At 42.1% G+C, this 17564-nt stretch overlaps 1 protein-coding gene across 1 annotated transcript in view; it reads right to left on the bottom strand.

Moving 5' to 3' along the window:
* The window catches only part of CACUL1 (CDK2 associated cullin domain 1), a 70604-nt gene extending 64938 nt beyond the window's left edge, over window positions 1-5666 (bottom strand). The window contains exon 1 of the mRNA XM_043475315.1: window positions 4970-5666. Within this exon, the coding sequence (XP_043331250.1) occupies window positions 4970-5333 (364 nt within the window). The 5' untranslated portion in view covers window positions 5334-5666. The remainder of the gene's footprint in view (window positions 1-4969) is intronic.
* Between the last annotated feature and the right edge of the window lie 11898 nt (window positions 5667-17564).

Below are 17564 nucleotides of genomic sequence, written 5' to 3'. Positions count from 1 at the left end.
AAAATCAGAAACAGAATGATTCTGCAAGTTACAGAACTACCAAATAAAAATAATTCAAATTCTAGACATAAATCTTAAGTAAAAGTTAAGGCACTGATTGTGAAATGTAAGACCCTGAGACCTGAAATGGGGTCAGTTTGGTGTTTTATCAACCTGAGAATCCTGACCTCAAAGCACTCACAGAGAGGAGGACCCCTTCTCCCCAGTATAAGGCTGATCTTTACGTGACAGAAGCCCCTGTCACAATACTACCTGGAAATAAACCTCCAACTAAATTAAATTTCCCCAGGGGAACCAGCACCAAATCTAAACAAACAGGAGCCAGCCTTCATTCCAAAAAAACTAGACGCACTGTAGTTAAAAAATAACTCATCTTATGGTGCTTTGTTTATTGCACTTTGCAGATACTGTGCTTCTTATAGACGTTCTGTGGCAACTCTAAGTCAGCCAAGTCTATTGGTGCCATTTTTCCAACAGCATTTGCTCACTTTGCGTCTCTGTCGTATTGTGGTAATTCTCAAAATATTGCAAACTCTCTACCAGCAAAAAGATTATGACTTGCTAAAGGTTCAGATGATATTTAACATATTTTTAGCAATAAAGTATTTTTAATTGTTATGTTTGTTGTTTCTTAGACATAATGCTATTGCACACTTAACAGACTATACTATACTGTAAATATAACTTTTATAGGCACTGGGGAAACCAAAAAATTCACGTGGTTCACTTTATTGCAATGGTTTGGTACATAACCCGTTAATATCTCTACATATGCCTACGCAGACTTTCAGAAGACTTTTTAAGAATTCTAAAGACTGAAATATAACTTTAGATGAGACTTATCAAAAGGAATACACTAACTGAAGAGTCATTGTAAAATCTCAAGAAACTAGACATGATTATAACGATTTGCTCAGTTAACTGACTGAAACCTGAACCAAATGATAGCCTATGTTAAAAACAGTTGGAACTCCTGCTGATCAAGAGCAGACTTGAACAAACAACAAATTAAATACCAAAGACTACACAGCAATAGAAACTATCTGAAATGAAGCACAAAGTGGGGTGAAAAAGCTGAAAAAGATAATGAACAGAGTCTCAGTGATTTAGTATACCTAACGTGTGCAACTGAGGGGCACCGTGTAGTTATTCTGAATGTAATGTCCCAAACTGGACAAATTCCAGAACCCTAAGCTCAGAGAACACCAAAAAGAATAAACCTAAAGAAAACTCTACCTCCAAGAAACAACACAATCAAACTAAATTTGATATAGTGAAAGATAAAATGAAAATCTTAAAAAGAGCCAGGAAAAAAAAAAAAAAGGACCCATTACATAGACACTAGAATATTCACAGATTTATTATGAGAAATAATGGAGGTTGAAAGACAAAGGAAAGACATCTTTAAAGTACTGAAAGGAAAAACAAAGACAATACAAGACTGTCAATCTAGAATTGTATCTCCAGCAAAAGTATCCTTAGAAACTGAAGGTAAAAGAACACTTCCGTGAACAAGCAAAAGTTGAATAAATTCCACACTAGATCCCTTGGCAATTTTAGGCACTGCAAGTATCTTCTCTAATTCCTTCATCTGTCTGTCACTGAAAGAAAAATCTTTCATTTTTTTCTACAAAGTTATCGTTTTTCCACCTCTGTTTAAGTCTCAGCAGCTTTAAGATGCCCTTCCCTGTCCTGAGGGAAAGAGTGTCTTCAACACTGTCTTCCATTAATTTTCTAACTTTTCCTTTCACACTTAAATCTCTAATTATCTATAGTTCATCCCATCTGTGGTGTTATATTGTTTTTCTTCCCCATACAGTTGAATCACTCTTCTGAGCAACATGACTTTCTCTGATGATTTATGACACCCTTAAGTTCCTAAACATTTATAGGTAACTTTCTGCTAATATGTCCCCCCAGTCTATTTTTATGTTCTCACATTCCTATTAGTTTTTATTACTATAGTTTTGAAACAGAATCTTAAACTTCTGATAAGGCAAGCCCCCACCAAAGCAAATCTTTAAGACTGATTTAGCTATTCAGACTTTATCCCACCTGTCATATAAATTTTAGATCTAGGTTATGGAGTTTGTTAGACAAACCGACTGGAATTTTGACGGCAGTTTAATCAAACTTACAGATTAAAATGGAGAAAACTGACATCCTTACAACAATAAATAGTCCCAAGAGCATGGAAAGTTTTCTCATTTATTTATTTAGATCCTCTTCTGGCTCCTTGGGGGAGCATCCCAAGTGGCACAGTGGTAAAGAATCTGCCTGACAATGAAGGAGATGGAAGAGATGTGGATTTGATCCCTGAGTGAAATGGCAACCCACTCCAGTATTCTTGCCTGGGAAATTCCATGGACAGAGGAGCCTAGCAGGCTACATTACAGTCCATGGTGTTGCAAAGAATCAGACTCGACTGTGCAACTGAGAACACATTTCTGGCTCCTTAGTCAAGTTCTCTCCTTAAAGATCTTATGTGCTCTTAGGTTCATTCCTAAAGACTAATTTGTTCTCACTACTGTATACAATATTTATCTTTGATTATCTTACTGAATGCTTATTGCTAGTGTGCTAAATACTACTAATTTCTGTAGGTTGATTTTAAAAGCAGCAACCCTGCTAAACTCTTACTAGTTCCAACAGTTTCTCTCTTGATTCTAATGGTTATTCTAGATAAGTAATATTATCTGCAAATAATGAGTTTTCTTGCTTTCCTTCTAATCTTTATACTTTTTATTTTTCCCTCTGTAGTGTCAGTTAGGACCTCCTTATGTTAAATACCAACAGTGATACAAGGGCATCCTTATCTTGTTACTGATCTTAAAGTAAGTGTATCTGAAATTTCTCTATTATTATTTGCTGTAGGTTTTTGGTAACGGCCACTATCTAGTTATCTTGTGTTCAAAGTTTGTTAAGATTTTTTATCATATATCGGTGCTGGATCTTATCAAATGATTTTATGGTATACAAATAATTGATGACTTTTCTCCTTCAACCTATTAATGAGACAAATTACATTAACAGACAAACAGATGTTGAACCATATTTACATTCTTAAACTCTGATCAAGATTCTTTCAACACATTGTTGGATTTGATGAGCTAGTATTCTATGTAGGATTTTCTTGTTTATGCTATAGATGTATAACTTTCTCATACTGACCTCAACTAGTTTTGAAATCAAGACTTTACTAACTTTATAAAATGAGTTTGGCCTCTTTTTTTTTTCCCCTATTCCAGACAAACCTTTAAAAAGAAATCTTCATTTAAAACTTCATTGCAACTCAGTAAGATTATCTTCATACAGGGCTTTTTTTTTTTTTTTTTTTTTGCCATTGTTCATTAAATATTTATTAGTCAGCTCAAGCTATCTATTTCTTCTGATACCAACCTTCATAGCTTGTAGTTTTCTAAGAATTTATACATTTCCTCCAGGCTTTCAAATTTATAAACCAAAAGCAATTCAAAAATTATTTTTTAAACATCTCACGTTTGTAGCCGTTTCCCATTTATCACTTATTTTATCTGCATCGTTTTAAAATCAGAGGTCTGTTTATCTTATTTACCTTCAAAACATCTTCTTTCAGTTTGGCCAATCTTTCTTTTTTTCCTAATTTCACTGATTTCTGCTCTTAACTGTAGGCTGGTTTTTTTGGAACTCTTGAAATGAGTTTGGTAAAAGCACTAAGGCAAGCTTCCTTCAACATTTAGATAAGTCACCCTGCCACTCTGTCTCAGATCTGGTTTCACTACATAGACTTCAACACAGAAACTATACAATACAAACATTATTCTCTCCTATTCACAATACAAAAAAAACTAGAGAAATCTTATCAACCGTAACTACATATGAATGTGTCCATGTTGAAGGCACATAAATAATGTGCTCGTTCCCCCAAAATATGTAAGGCTACCACCATATACCTGAACCAAGGCACTGTCTCTGCACAGCTACTTGGACAATTACTGGTACAGCTTGATAAAATTAGCAACTAGAAATGAAATCTCCAATTGCTTTACCAGATGCCATTCAAAACGTGTAGTTATTAATAGGAGGGGAAAAATCTGGCTGTGGCGATCGATTTCCACCACCACCAGCCCCCCAAAAAACTCGCTTAAAGCAAAAGCACTTTTTTTTCTAGCTGTGGAAGGATACATCCCTGGTGGGGACAGTTTCAGTTACAGAAGAGATTTGGTCTGAAATCTTTCTGCCTGCAATTTAGCGTTAAGGCGGATCACTAACATAAAGTTCAACATTCAACACAACCTTGGACTTGGACACATACCGAATGGCTTATTCTTATAAGTGTAGGCTTTGAAAAATAATTTTATACAGTATTAGCTTCAAAACGGATGTCGTAGCTCCCACTGCACTGGTGTTAACTCAAGAAGCAACTCATACATTTTCCCTATGAGGATGCAGAAGGCGTGCGCTGGAGACGGGAAAGAACGAAGCGCAGATACAGGTCAGCTTTCTAACTCCTGACTTGCTTAACGCAGGCTGGCTAAAGGCACAGAAACACAGTGGCAAGATTTCTTTTTCCTCTGGCTGCAAAAAACACAAAAAGACTGAAGGCCTCTCCCTAACGAAACCCGGCAGCCTTATACTTTTCCCTTCACGTTTGAGGATGAAACTTAAGGGGGAACGGAGAAGAAAAGAGCTTCCTAACGTTGAGAGCGAGCCAGTCCTGACACGGATCGCGTCTGCAGGAGAACTCGGGGCTGCGCGCGTTTAACCCAGGCTGCTCTTTTATAGGCCAGGTAATCCGAGAAGCCAGGGCCGCTCCGGCGCCGGCCCTCCGACACCAAACCCGGGAAGGGAGGGAGGGACGCGGGTGGGGGCAGGGAAGAGGAGACCCAGGCCCGAAACAAAGAAAGAAGGGCTGGCCGAGAGGGACGGATTCGGCGTCCGCGCGGGGAGGAGGAAAAGCCAAGGCTGCTGGCGAAAAGGCTGGACTCGCAGAACTTGGAGGTGGAGGTGTGGATGTTGACGGTGGAGCCGGGGGTGGGGGCGGGGGCCGCCTCGGCCACGGAGGCCGCGTCGCCGCTCTTCAACATCATGATCACCCCACTGGCCTCCGGCGGCAGCGGCGGCCCCATCGGAAGCCCCGCCTTGGGGCCTTTTCTGTCCACGGAGACCGCAGGCATCGCCAGCAGCTGACCCCCGGGAGTCTCTCGGGCAGGGGCTGGGATCGAAGGCGGGGGTGGCGGAGGCGGCGGGGGCTGCCGGAAGCCGTCCACGGCGGCCTCCCAGTTGTTGTGGTTCTGGTCGTCCATCATCGCCTCGTAGCTGCCCCCCTCCTCCTCTTCCATGCTTTCCTCCATCCTGCAGGCCCCCAGCACCCGCCCGCCTTCACAGGCACCTGCTGCCCGTCTCAACCCCGGGCCGGGCCGGGACGGGCCGGGCCGGGGTGGGGGGCGGGCACCGCAGCCTCCTCGAGCTCACATCGCCGAGGGCCGGAGCGGGCGCGGCGGGGAGGGGCAGCGGTGTGCCTCTGGTCACTCAGTCTCCGCCGGGACGCCTCTTTGCAGACAGGACTGACGGCGGTGGGCGCTCCCGGGTTCCACTCTGGGGAGAGGCAGCCGTAAAGCGGGAGCGCTCTTCACGACATTTTACAGCAGCTTCCAACAGGCAGTTGGGGAAAGGGCGGGCAGCGGGGGAGGAGCGGCCAGGAGGGCACGTGGTGCGAGGAAACAAGCCTCCGGAAAGCGGAGCGAAAAGGGGCGGGAGCTGTGAGCCACCACTAGGCGGGAGAACAGAGGTTCGCCCCGCCTCGACTGGTCGCGCGCAGAGAGGCAGGCGCTGGGCGACCCAGTTCCTGGGGAGCCGGCTCCGGCCCCGCCCCGCGCCCAGACTCACGTGATAAGGGAGTGGAGCTGCGCACGCGCTTTCGCAAGCTGGTTACCAGGACGACGGGCAGCAGAGTTTGTGACTGAAAATGTGTCCAGAGCCTTGACGGTCGCTGTGACCCAGGCTTCCCCTTTCGGCCGTGTTTTTCTTCCGCTCGCCCGATTTACCGGTCTTCGGACCACAGAGGGCCTTGCATTTCCGGCTTTTGCTTGATACGTAACCTTGGTGGCCAGTAGAGGGTCCGGGTCGAACATCATAAACGGGTTGTGACCACCCAGGGCGGCCCTTGGCTGAATAGCTCATGGCCGGCCCTCTGCAGACCCGTCCCAAACCCTCATTCTGGTGAATAACAGGCGAAGCAGCAGAGTGACTAAAAATACTAAGTGTGTTTGAGCTAATCAAGGATTTTTTAAGTTCCTAATTCCTCCATACACTGAGGCCAGAAACGTGAAACTTAAAAATGCCACTCTCCGTATGCTGTCTCACAAATCTTGGCTACAAATTTGAGATTAGAGTTTTGAAGGACAAAGAAGAAACATTATGTAACTCTATTATAATTTCTTCTATTCCTCTGCATTCTTGGATTATAGCAATAGTATATTGTGTGAGAATGTGTGGTTACAGTTGTTTATTGTGGCGCTCGTTCTCTGATGGTGAAAAGTTGTCTAGAAAAAAACCCTTAATTACTTTAAGCTAGCAAATAATGAATCCTTATTTCCACAGATATGTAATTAGTTTGAAGTTACGTAAATCAGTTCAGCCACTGAGAAGTTGTCTCTGATATACTTAAGTATCCACATTTATTTCAGCTTCTCTACACGTATTTTCCCAGCGTATTCTGCACTATACTTAATGAAGCGTTTTGACCACTTGTTTTTTTAGTCGTTAAATCATGTCTGACCCTTTGCCAACCCCATGGACCGTAGCCGATCAGGTTCCTCTGTCCATGGGATTTCCCAGACAAGACTACTGGAGTGGGTTGCCATTTCCTTCTCCGGGGGCTCTTCTTGATCCGGGGATTGATCTCATGTCTCCTGCATTGGCTAGCAGATTGCTTACCACTGTCCCACCAGGGAAGCCCTGTGAGCACTTACAGTGGTTTAATTTCAGAAAATGCTCTCTCATATTCATTAAGGGCATATATTTTTTGAACCAGCACAGGGTTTTGATTCTCTGGCCCTGGGACATTTGGGGAATATAAAAAAGAAAAAAAGACAATTTTCAGAGTGAAATGCTCAGCGGCCGTGGGGGCGGGGCGGGGGGGGGGGCAGAATTGTACCCTTAGAGTTATAAGCCTGGCAAGAAAAGAATGTAAGAGGAAAGAGAAATTATAGTTTTTGCAGGCAACAAATGATAATTTGTCATTACTAGACTTTTGAGTTGGTGGATGTGACTAGATAAAAAAAAACGCTCAGTACACAAGAGAATCATAAATGTGTGTCTAATAATATGGTCACAAAATACATAAAGCAAAAGTTGACAGAAGTACAAGAAAGAGAAATCTATCATCGGAATAGATGATTTAACAGCTTGCAATGGGTTGAATAGTAGCTCCCCCAAAAGATATCTCTGTGTCTTAATCCCTAGAACCTGTAAATGTTACTTTATTTGGAAACAAGGTCTTTGCATAGGTAATTAAAGATCTTGAGATGAGGAGAGCTTCCTGGATTATCCAGGAAGTGGGTTGCCATTCCTTTCTCCAGGGGATTTTCCCAACCCTGGTATTGAACCCAGATCTCCTGCATTGCAAGCAGATTCTTTACAGTCTGAGCCACCAGGGAAGCCCTAGGATTATCCAGATGGAACATAAAACCAGTGGCAGGTGTCATAATTAGAGCAAGGAGGAGGGAGATCTGAGACAGAAACAGAAGAGGAGGAGGCAGTGTGACCTCAGCGGCAGAGGCTGGAGCGATGCAGTCACACTGTCACACCAAAGGCCAACAGCCACCCAAAGCTGGAGGAGGCAAAGAATGAATTCTCCCCTAGAGTTTCCAGAGAGAAGACAGCCCTGCCAAAACCATGATTTCAGACTTCCAGCACCGTGAAAGAATATCTGTTGTTTGAAGTCCCCTACTTCTGCTAATTTGTTATAGCAGCCACAAGAACTAACATATAGATCAAAGGAACCGAAACATCTTTAAGGGACTAGAGGATTTGAATAACACAGTTACCAAGCTTTGGTTTAATGTATACACAGAGAACTCAACTACTGCAGAATATACACTCCTTTCAAGAATATGTGAAACTTTACAAAAATTGAACATACTGGGTCATAAAGCAAGTCTCTCTACATGTCTAAGGATTGGTATCATAGCAACCACATTCTCTGACCACTGTATAGTTCAGTTAGAAATCAATAACCAATAGACAGCTAGTGAAAACCCATATTTCTAGTCTTCCAATCAACTTATGGGTCAGAAAATCATTGATGAAGACATTTAGAACTGGAGGGATTGGTACTGACATATCATATAACTTTCATCTACTAATAGTAAGGCCTACTATGGGGGAGGCTTACCCAGCATACTTGTGAACATAGAACCCTTTACATGTATACTGCTATAATAATCAATTTGAGACATTCATCTTAGCTATAATTGGTTAAACACACCATTAGGAAAAAAATCTAACAATGATTGAACCAAAGCAATTACTGACAGGGTGCAATTTGCCATAAATAAGAAGCATCACCTACTGAAGGGAAACAAATGAACATATTGATAACTCATTGATTTTATGGACATGGGACATTATTATATTACACTTGGGACTTCCCTGGTGACTGAGACGATAAAGAATCTGCCTGCAATGCAGGAGACTCCGGATTCAATCCTTAGGTCGGGAAGATCCACTGGAGAAGGGAGTGGCTACCTACTCCAGTATTCTTGTCTGAAGAATTCCATGTACAGGGGAGACTTGTGGGCTACATTCCATGGGGTGGCAAAGTGTCGGACAGAACTTAGTGACTAACACTTACTTTCACTAAAAGCTTAATATATTTTAATAGGTATTAACTTAAAATCTTTGGTGATTTGTTCTGGAATGTGGAGATGGGGAATAACATTACTAGCAACCATTGACCCAACACTGGACAGATATAACACAGGTTAATTAATAATTACTACAACATTCCATAGTCTCAGACATTAATCTGTTTTCTTGGATTTTTGATTTGTCTTTTATTTCCCACTAGGATATTAGTAGAGATCCAACCAGTCCATCCTAAAGGAGATCAGTCCTGGGTGTTCATTGGAAGGACTGATGCTGAAGCTGAAACTCCAATACTTTGGCCACCTCGTGTGAAGAGTTGACTCATTGGAAAAGGCCTTGATGCTGGGAGGGATTTGGGGCAGGAAGAGAAGGGGATGACAGACGATGAGATGGCTGGATGGCATCACCGACTCGATGGACATGAGTTTGAGTAGACTCCTAGAGTTGGTGATGGACAGGGAGGCCTGGCGTGCTGCGGTTCGTGGGGTCAAAAAGAGTCGGACATGACTGAGCGACTGAACTGAACTGAACTGAGGATATTAGTTCCACCAAAGCAGGAAATATGTGTATGTAAGTTTATTTATGTAAATAAAAGACAAATTCAAAACATTAATAGCAATTACCTAGGGCTAATGGGATTCAGTTCAGTTCAGTCGCTCAGCCGTGTCTGACTCTTTGCGACCCCACGAACCGCAGTACGCCAGGCCTCCCTGTCCATCACCAACTCCCGGAGTCCACCCAAACCCATGTCCATTGTGTCGGTGATGCCATCCAACCATCTCATCCTCTGTCATCCTCTTCTCCTCCTGCCCTCAATCTTTCCCAGCATCAGGGTCTTTTCCAATGAGTCAACTCTTCACATCAGGTGGCCAAAGTATTGGAGTTTCAGCTTCAATATCAGTACGTCCAATGAACACCCAGGACTGATCTCCCTCAGGATGGACTGGTTGGATCTCCTTGAAGTCCAAGGGACTCTCAAGAGTCTTCTCCAAGACCACAGTTCAAAAGCATCAATTCTTCGGCGCTCGCTTTCTTTATAGTCCAACTCTTACATCCATGCATGACTACTGGAAAAACCATAGCCTTGACTAGATGGACCTTTGTTGACTAAGTAATGTCTCTGCTTTTTAATATGCTATCTAGGTTGGTCATAACTTACCTTCCAAGGAGCAAACGTCTTTTAATTTCATGGCTGCAATCACCATCCGCAATGATTTTGGAGCCCAGAAGAATAAAATCAGCCACTGTTTCCACTGTTTCCCCATCTATTTGCCATGAAGTGATGGGACCAGATGCCATGATCTTAGTTTTCTGAATGTTAAGCTTTAAGCCAACTTTTTCACTCTCTTCTTTCACTTTCATCAAGAGGCTCTTTAGTTCTTCTTCACTTTCTGCCATAGGGTGGTGTCATCTGCCTATCTGAGGTTATTGATATTTCTCCCGGCAATCTTGATTCCAGCTTGTGCTTCCTCCAGCCCAGCGTTTCTCATGATGCACTCTGCGTATGAGTTAAATAAGCAGGGTGACAATATACAGCCTTGACATGCTCCTTTTCCTATTTGGAACCATCTGTTGTTCCGTGTCCAGTTCTAACTATTGCTTCTTACAGATGGTTTTTATCTTCTTCTTCGTTGTCTTCCAGTCTTTTCTATATTCTCTACAGTGAGCATGTATCAACGCTATTTTTATAATCAGAAAAACATTCCTAACCTCAAAGTTTAAAAAATAAAAACAACATTAAGAAAGTATAAGTTGGGATTCTGTATGTTAAAACATTTATTTTGGCTTCCAGAAACAGAAATCTCAAGTAAAAATTGCTTAAAAATCAAGGCTATTCATTGACTAACATACTGATAAAAGTCTAGCGGGGCAAAGGTGAGACATGGTTCCATCAGGTCTCCAGCTCTGTTATTTGCCTTGAGTTTTGACCTGATTTTCTCTTTTGCAAACTTCATCCTTAGGCTGCCAACAAACTGGCTGCCACAGCCCTAGACCTCACATACTTGACCAACAATGTCCAGAAGAGGGTCTGTGGCTCCTGGTAGGCGTTGATTGTAAGCAAGTTCTTTCCCAGAGCCCTGAGCATACTTCTTCTCCATGTCCCATTGGCTCATTCTTGAACCAGTCTACACAGCATTTAGCCCCAAATTCCAGAGTCGTTTACTGGCAAGGGCATGGATTTATTCTTGGAAAATGAGGCCCATCCCTGGTACCCAGAGTGGGACACAAGAATAAAATCTGAGGTCAAGTAGGGAAGTTTAAATGGATTCAATACCCATTACAGGCCCAGATATCTAATCCCCAGAGCCTATCCACTACACAACTTCATCCCAACCTCTCCACTCCCTCCCCTTCATAAACACATCCCTAAAAAATATATGTATGCAAAATTGAGTGGGCTTCCCAGGTGGCGCTAATGGTAAAGAACCCGCCTGCCAATGCAGAAGACATGAGAGATGCAGGTTTGATCCCCTGGTTTGGGAAGATCCCCTGGAGGAGGACATGGCAACCCACTCCAGTATTCTTGCCTGGAGAATCCCGTGGACAGAGGAGCCTGGAGGGCTACAGTACACAGAGTCGCAAAGAGTCAGACATGACTTAGCATGCACACACACACAAAATTGAGTATGTATTGATTAGAATCAAGACAGACAATTACAAAATAAACATGTAGCTAATTATTTAAAATAGGTAAAATGGGGGAGTGCAGAGGTTTTGTCACTAAGAATTAATCTTATATAGCTTTGAATACCACCATGTCACCTTTCCTACAGAGTATTTCATTATGATTGTTCAATATTTTTGAATGAATAAACACATCACTACCTTAAATCTACTTGAAATCTTATTTTTATATTGGTAGCCCTTTTTCATTTTAATCAACTCTTAAAATACCATCCGTATGATGAGATACATTCTTTCCTAAAAGAAAACAATGCTAACTATTACCATTTTCTTGTATCTTTTCATCTAGTTAACCCTCCTATTCTTGCATTGTTGGTGGTAGAGAGGTTTAGTTGCTAAATCATGTCTGATTTTTGCAACCCATGGACTCCTCTGTTCATGGGATTTCCCAGGCAAGAATACTGGAGTGGATTGCCATCTCCAAGGAGTCTTCCCTACCCAGAGATCAAACCTGGGTCTCCTGCATTGCAGGCAGATTCTTTACTGACTGAGCCATCAGGGAAGCCTCTTGCATTGTTAGATAAAATTGCTCAGAGGTGAGCAAGAAGAGAAAAGAAGAGATGAAAATTTATATGAAAAAATTCCCAAACTGTACATGCTTCTAGTCAAGTCAGAACCAATTAGACAAGCTTGTGATAGATAACACACGGACCTATAGATGATTGTTTTTAATTTCTATTTCATTTTAAATTCACTATTAATTTCATGAAGGCATTAGCATGGAAAAATTGAAAACACAACTTTGATAGAGATAAACTATATTAGGATAAAGAAGAATGAATACTTCTCTTGTAATCTCCCTAGGAGATTATAATGGTACCAATACAGCATTTGACAAAGAAGTGACTTGTGAATGCATAATACAATTGGAAGTCTAAAGGCAAAGCTATTGGAATGATCTTGATTAGAAGGTAAGAGGATTAAAGGCATGTAAATAACTCAAGCTTCAATAGCTGTGCAATGAGATTACTGCTTACAGTGGAGATGTGTAGCCACTCGGGGGAGTATTCTCTATTCGATATTTCTTTCCATGTTGGATTTTGTTCCTTCCTTTTACATCTTAGCATCTGCATCCAGCCAGATTCCATCCTAGCAGGGGAACAAAAATAATGATGCAGATTCTTTCTGTAAACCTGATGAATTAAGGGGCTGAAGGAAAGGACTCCAGGCTGAAGGAGACTGTAGGGAAAAAGGTTACCCTACCAGCTCCCTGTTGTCAGCCTATTTCGTTCACTCCATCATTCACAAATATCTCTGTGCTCAGGCGCTGTGCTGGGGCTACAGGAGTAAACAGACAAGAAGGGTTTCCGTCCCTCATGGAGTTTCCGTTCCTCTGAAGTGTCAAGATTTAAACAGTGAACCACAGGAACCAAAGCCTGACAAGCAGGATAAAGGAAAACACCAGGCACTGTAAGAAGGCATCACAGAGAAAGTTATTTTACTTGGGGTGACCAAAGAGACTCAACCTGAAAAAGAGTATTTCTGCCAAGACAAAAGGATGGGTAGAAGTGAGCCAGTCAACAAGTTAAGGAGACAACTTTCCAGGCAGAAGGTGTTTGACATCATCTGGGAACTAAAAGAAAGGAACACTAGTGGAGGGAAGGGGAATGGAAGGGTTGTGACATATGAAGGAGAGGTATAAAGGGCTTCCCTGGTGGCTCAGTGGTAAAGAATCTGCCTGCCAAAGCCTGCCAATGCAGGAGACACAAGCTCAATACCTGGGTCAGGAAGATTCCCTTAGAGAAGGAAATGGCAACCCATTTCCTTGAATATTAGGAAAAAAATACCAATATTCCAGTATTAGTACACTGGTGTTTCAATATACGAATTGGGATACCAATATTCTATTGATATATTCTCTTGCCTGGAAATTTCCAGACAAGAAAATATGCCACTTTTCTTGCCTGGAAAATCGCATGGACAGAGGAACCTGGCAGGCTATAGTCCCTGGGGTTGCAAAAGAGTCAGATATGACTTAGTGACTAAACAACAATAACAACAAAAGGAAATGGCCACATGTGTGCTCTATACTGCCTGTTGAGGAGTCTGTATTTCTGTTTGAATGGAAAAGACATAAAGAAGTACTGTGAGATGTAACTTACATTGTATAGGGGCATCTCACCCTGAGGGGAATGGCCTATAGGGAAGGAAAGAGTGGAAAAAGAGACCAATTAGGGAGTTACGGCAATACTTCAGGCAAGAGAGGATGGTGGGGGACTTCCCTGGTGGTCCAGCAGTCAAGAATCTGCCTTGCAATCCAGGGAACATGGGTTTCATCCCTGATCTGGGAACTAAGATGCCACATGCCACAGAGAAGCTGAGCCTCTGAGCTGCGAGTACTGAGCCCTCGCACTCCAGAGCCCAGAGCCCTTGGGCCACAACTAGAGTGCATGTAAGATCCCAAGTGCCAAAACTAAGACCCAATGCAGCCAAATAAATGAATATTTTTTTTTAAGAGGTAATGATGACTTAGACTTTGGGGACAGTAATGGCTGAAGAAAAATGTAGTAGGCTGCAGGACCCTTTTGGCACTTGAATGGACAGGACTTGGGTTAAAGCTTGAAGGTGAGGGAAAGGAAGGTTTCAAGAATGATGCAGCTGCTTGATGTAAATGATCATGTTCTTCTAAAGCTAGGGTTTTGTCAGATGCATGCAGTGGAAGGAGAGTTGGATCAGTGATGAAAAAGATGAATTAGTCATAAACTTCAAGCTGCATAAGAAAATAAAAACAGATGGGGCACGTGGCTAGAGAGCCAGGAGAGTTGTTTATGGATGAGAGGTGTCCATGAGGTTGAAGAGCTGCTGCAAGGATGTCGGTCGTTATTCAGGAAACCTGCAGGATAGATGATAACCAAAAGGTAGGATGTTTGAATTAGCAATTCAGTATTGCTTCTCACTGATTCAATGGACATCACCAATTCAATGGACATGAACTTGGGCAAACTCCAGGAGATGGTGAGAGACAGGGAGCCCTGGCATGCTGCAGTCCATGGAGTCAGGAAGAGTTGGACACAACTTGGTGATCTAACAGCAATTGCTTCTCCAAACCCCACATCCTCAAAACAACAAGCAACAGTTCTGGATGCCATGAAGGTTTCTGTGTGTTGGTGGTAACACCACCAATAGTGGCAGTGACGTATCAGAGTGCAAGGAGAATCTGAGCAACAGCAGCACTTAACTGAAAGACAACAAATTAATTAACTTCTGAAATCCTTTCCACTTGGCGCTAATGTGATAGATTCTTGCATAACAGTAACATTGCCCAGTTGTGCCAGGTGTCCGTTTTCATGTTCTAATTCATAGGCTTGGAGCTACTTGCTGTGTTAAAGCAATTTGATTTAATTTAGACAAGATAGATGGGGTACACTTGAAAAGTTAAGTGAAGCAATAGAAGTGAGTTGTAGTCTTCAGTAGAAAATAAAGTTACTTTTTTTTTGCATTTGTATTTGCACTGTCCACAGATACTTGGTGTGAACTGTTGCTTACAAAACAAAACCACACACAGTTGTTTGTTTTTCACTTTTTAGAGCATTAATATTCTAATTTTTAAAGAAAATGTTAAAGGAAACAAAAAAGTTTGCATGACTACAAAAAGCCTTGTACAAAATTACCCAAAAATAGTTTCTATAGAGATTTTTTGTCCATTAGAGATCAAAATGTACTCTGAAGAAAGATTTTAACAAATGAAATAATATGCTGTGGTTGTCAGTCTTCTTATTTTGTCTCAGATTGAGGAATTTGAAAGGAAAATACTTTAAAATAATGTATAAATCTTGATCTTTCTTATAAGACAGAGTGAAACTCATGATATTGGTAAAAGAAATTTTCATAATGAAATTAAAATATTTTGTACTATTTTCTGTAACAGTAATTAATTATATATGGCCAACCCCCATTAAAATATTACATATGAAACTCATGATCAAATGCACATGATATGTTAGATTTATGATTCATTTCCAATCTAAGTATTGTTTTAAGAATTTAATTGATAATTCTAGTTGCTGCAACCTCAACCAAACGTAATTTCTTCATTTTGAAATGTCCCCAGAAGTTTATTTAATTTATCATTACTCTTGATAGAACACAAATTATGTGAAAGTCTTGATTATAACAACATAATTAGTAATTTACTTAAATGAGGCAAGAAAATTAACTTTTATGGAGTAAATATAATTTATGAATTTTTTATGGGTTCATTTTATTATTTATCCAAATAATAAGCTCATGGAAAGAACACCCACCCAAAAACAAAAATAGTTATGGGTAAATCCATCATCTTGAAATTTTACCATAACTTTACACACTTTGTAATGTTGCTGTCATATAAAGATATATTTTTCAAGAAAAGGGGATAGTATATGTGTCATTTAGCATTCTGTTAGCTGGGTGAATAACATGTCAATATTTGGACATAGAGACATATAGATGAGTCTCCATTTGTATTCTTGCAGCAAATATTATAATTGGGCCTGATGGGGTTTCCCTGGAGGTCCAGTGGCTAAGACTCCATGCTCCCAATGCAGGGCGCCTGGGTTTGATCCCTGGTAAGGAAACTAGATCCCAGATGCTGCAACTAAAGATCTCACATGCTGCAACAAAGATCTAAGATCCTGAGTGCTGCGACTAAGACTCAGTGTGACCAAATAAATATTTTTTTAAATAAAAAAGAATTGGGCTTAATGAGGAGGCCAGCAATGGTTGAGACTAGAGGGCTTGAAGGGCCCTCTGCACAGATGTTGGTGTTTCCCACATGGGACTGAGGGCAGGACTGACATGGAGATAAGGGGAATCTGGAAAGGAAAGTGATGGGGGCGGTAACTTCCAGGAGGTGGTCAATGTGAGGAGGGCGGGTAGAAAACTCTGATGATGTGAGCCTCGGTGGAGCTCACAAGGGGCAGAGGAAGGAACAGCTGGGACAAGGAGGACACCAACACCACTTGCCCATCAAGGAACCCAAGTGACGAGAAATGTGCCCCTTTGGGAGGTCACAGGGAGACTGCTCTCGGAGGAGGGCTAAATTTGGGTTAAGGCTGGGATGTGGAGGGAATAATTGAATTAAAAATACATGAGAAAATCTGCTGATCATGAAGCAAATGTTCTAGAAGGCACAGTGAAAGGAATTATGAAGGAGGAAAAGGGTGAAAGATTGTGTCGGGGAGGTTACAGAGAATTCTGGAAATGAGAGTTAGTTTATTAAACATTATCGCCTACACTTACAGGGGGAAAAATGGCATTCAAAGGTCTAGTGCATCCAATCCCAATGGAGTTCTTAGAGGAAGGGGACATCCGGGGCCAACATCATTCAGCTGTGGCCTGGAAGTAAGGGTCTTCCTGGGACTGAAATTCAGGACTCCCCCCACCCCCTCTCCTCCCCCTCCTGCCACCATCAGCCAGCACTGGCAGGAGCCACAGGCATAAACGCGGTTGGCAGCAGTGAGCACAAAACACCTGGTTCTTCATGGCCAATCAATCCAAGCAATTGTCATCAGCATTCCAGGTGGTTGGACCAAGATGCTTCACGATCTTGGGGCCAGCACTCTCAGTGGATTGGCACTGGGCAGGGGCTCAGTGCCCTTTATAGGCCACACTGATCATCTGGTAGAAGCTGACATCCATCTTGTCATGTTTAAGGAGGGACAGACATCCACGGGCCTCAGCTCCATCTGTTTTGCACAGTCGGCACTTTCATACATCATACCCCAAATTGCCTTTCATACTCTCAACCCAAACATTTCCAGCTTTGGCAGAATGGTGTCTCCTGTCAGCCAACTGGTCAGTTTGGGCAGCTCCCTTTCATATCTGGTCAATAGTATATGTTTACGAAAATTGCAGGGGTTTTGCCTTATTGTTTTATAAAAATGAATAGAAAGTGGAATACTGGGTGGACTGATATGTGTGTGGGGGTGTGTGTGTGTACTTTTTCGACCCCATGACCTGTAGCCCTCCAGGCCCCTCTGTCCATGGGATTTTTCAGGCAAGAATACTGGAGTGGGTTGCCATGCCCACCTCCAGGGAATCTTCCCGAT

The sequence above is a fragment of the Cervus canadensis genome, chromosome 8 (assembly GCF_019320065.1).
Source record: "Cervus canadensis isolate Bull #8, Minnesota chromosome 8, ASM1932006v1, whole genome shotgun sequence".
Taxonomy (NCBI): Eukaryota; Metazoa; Chordata; class Mammalia; order Artiodactyla; family Cervidae; genus Cervus; species Cervus canadensis.
Note: the sequence above shows the minus strand (reverse complement) of the source record. Positions and strands in the feature narration are given on the sequence as shown.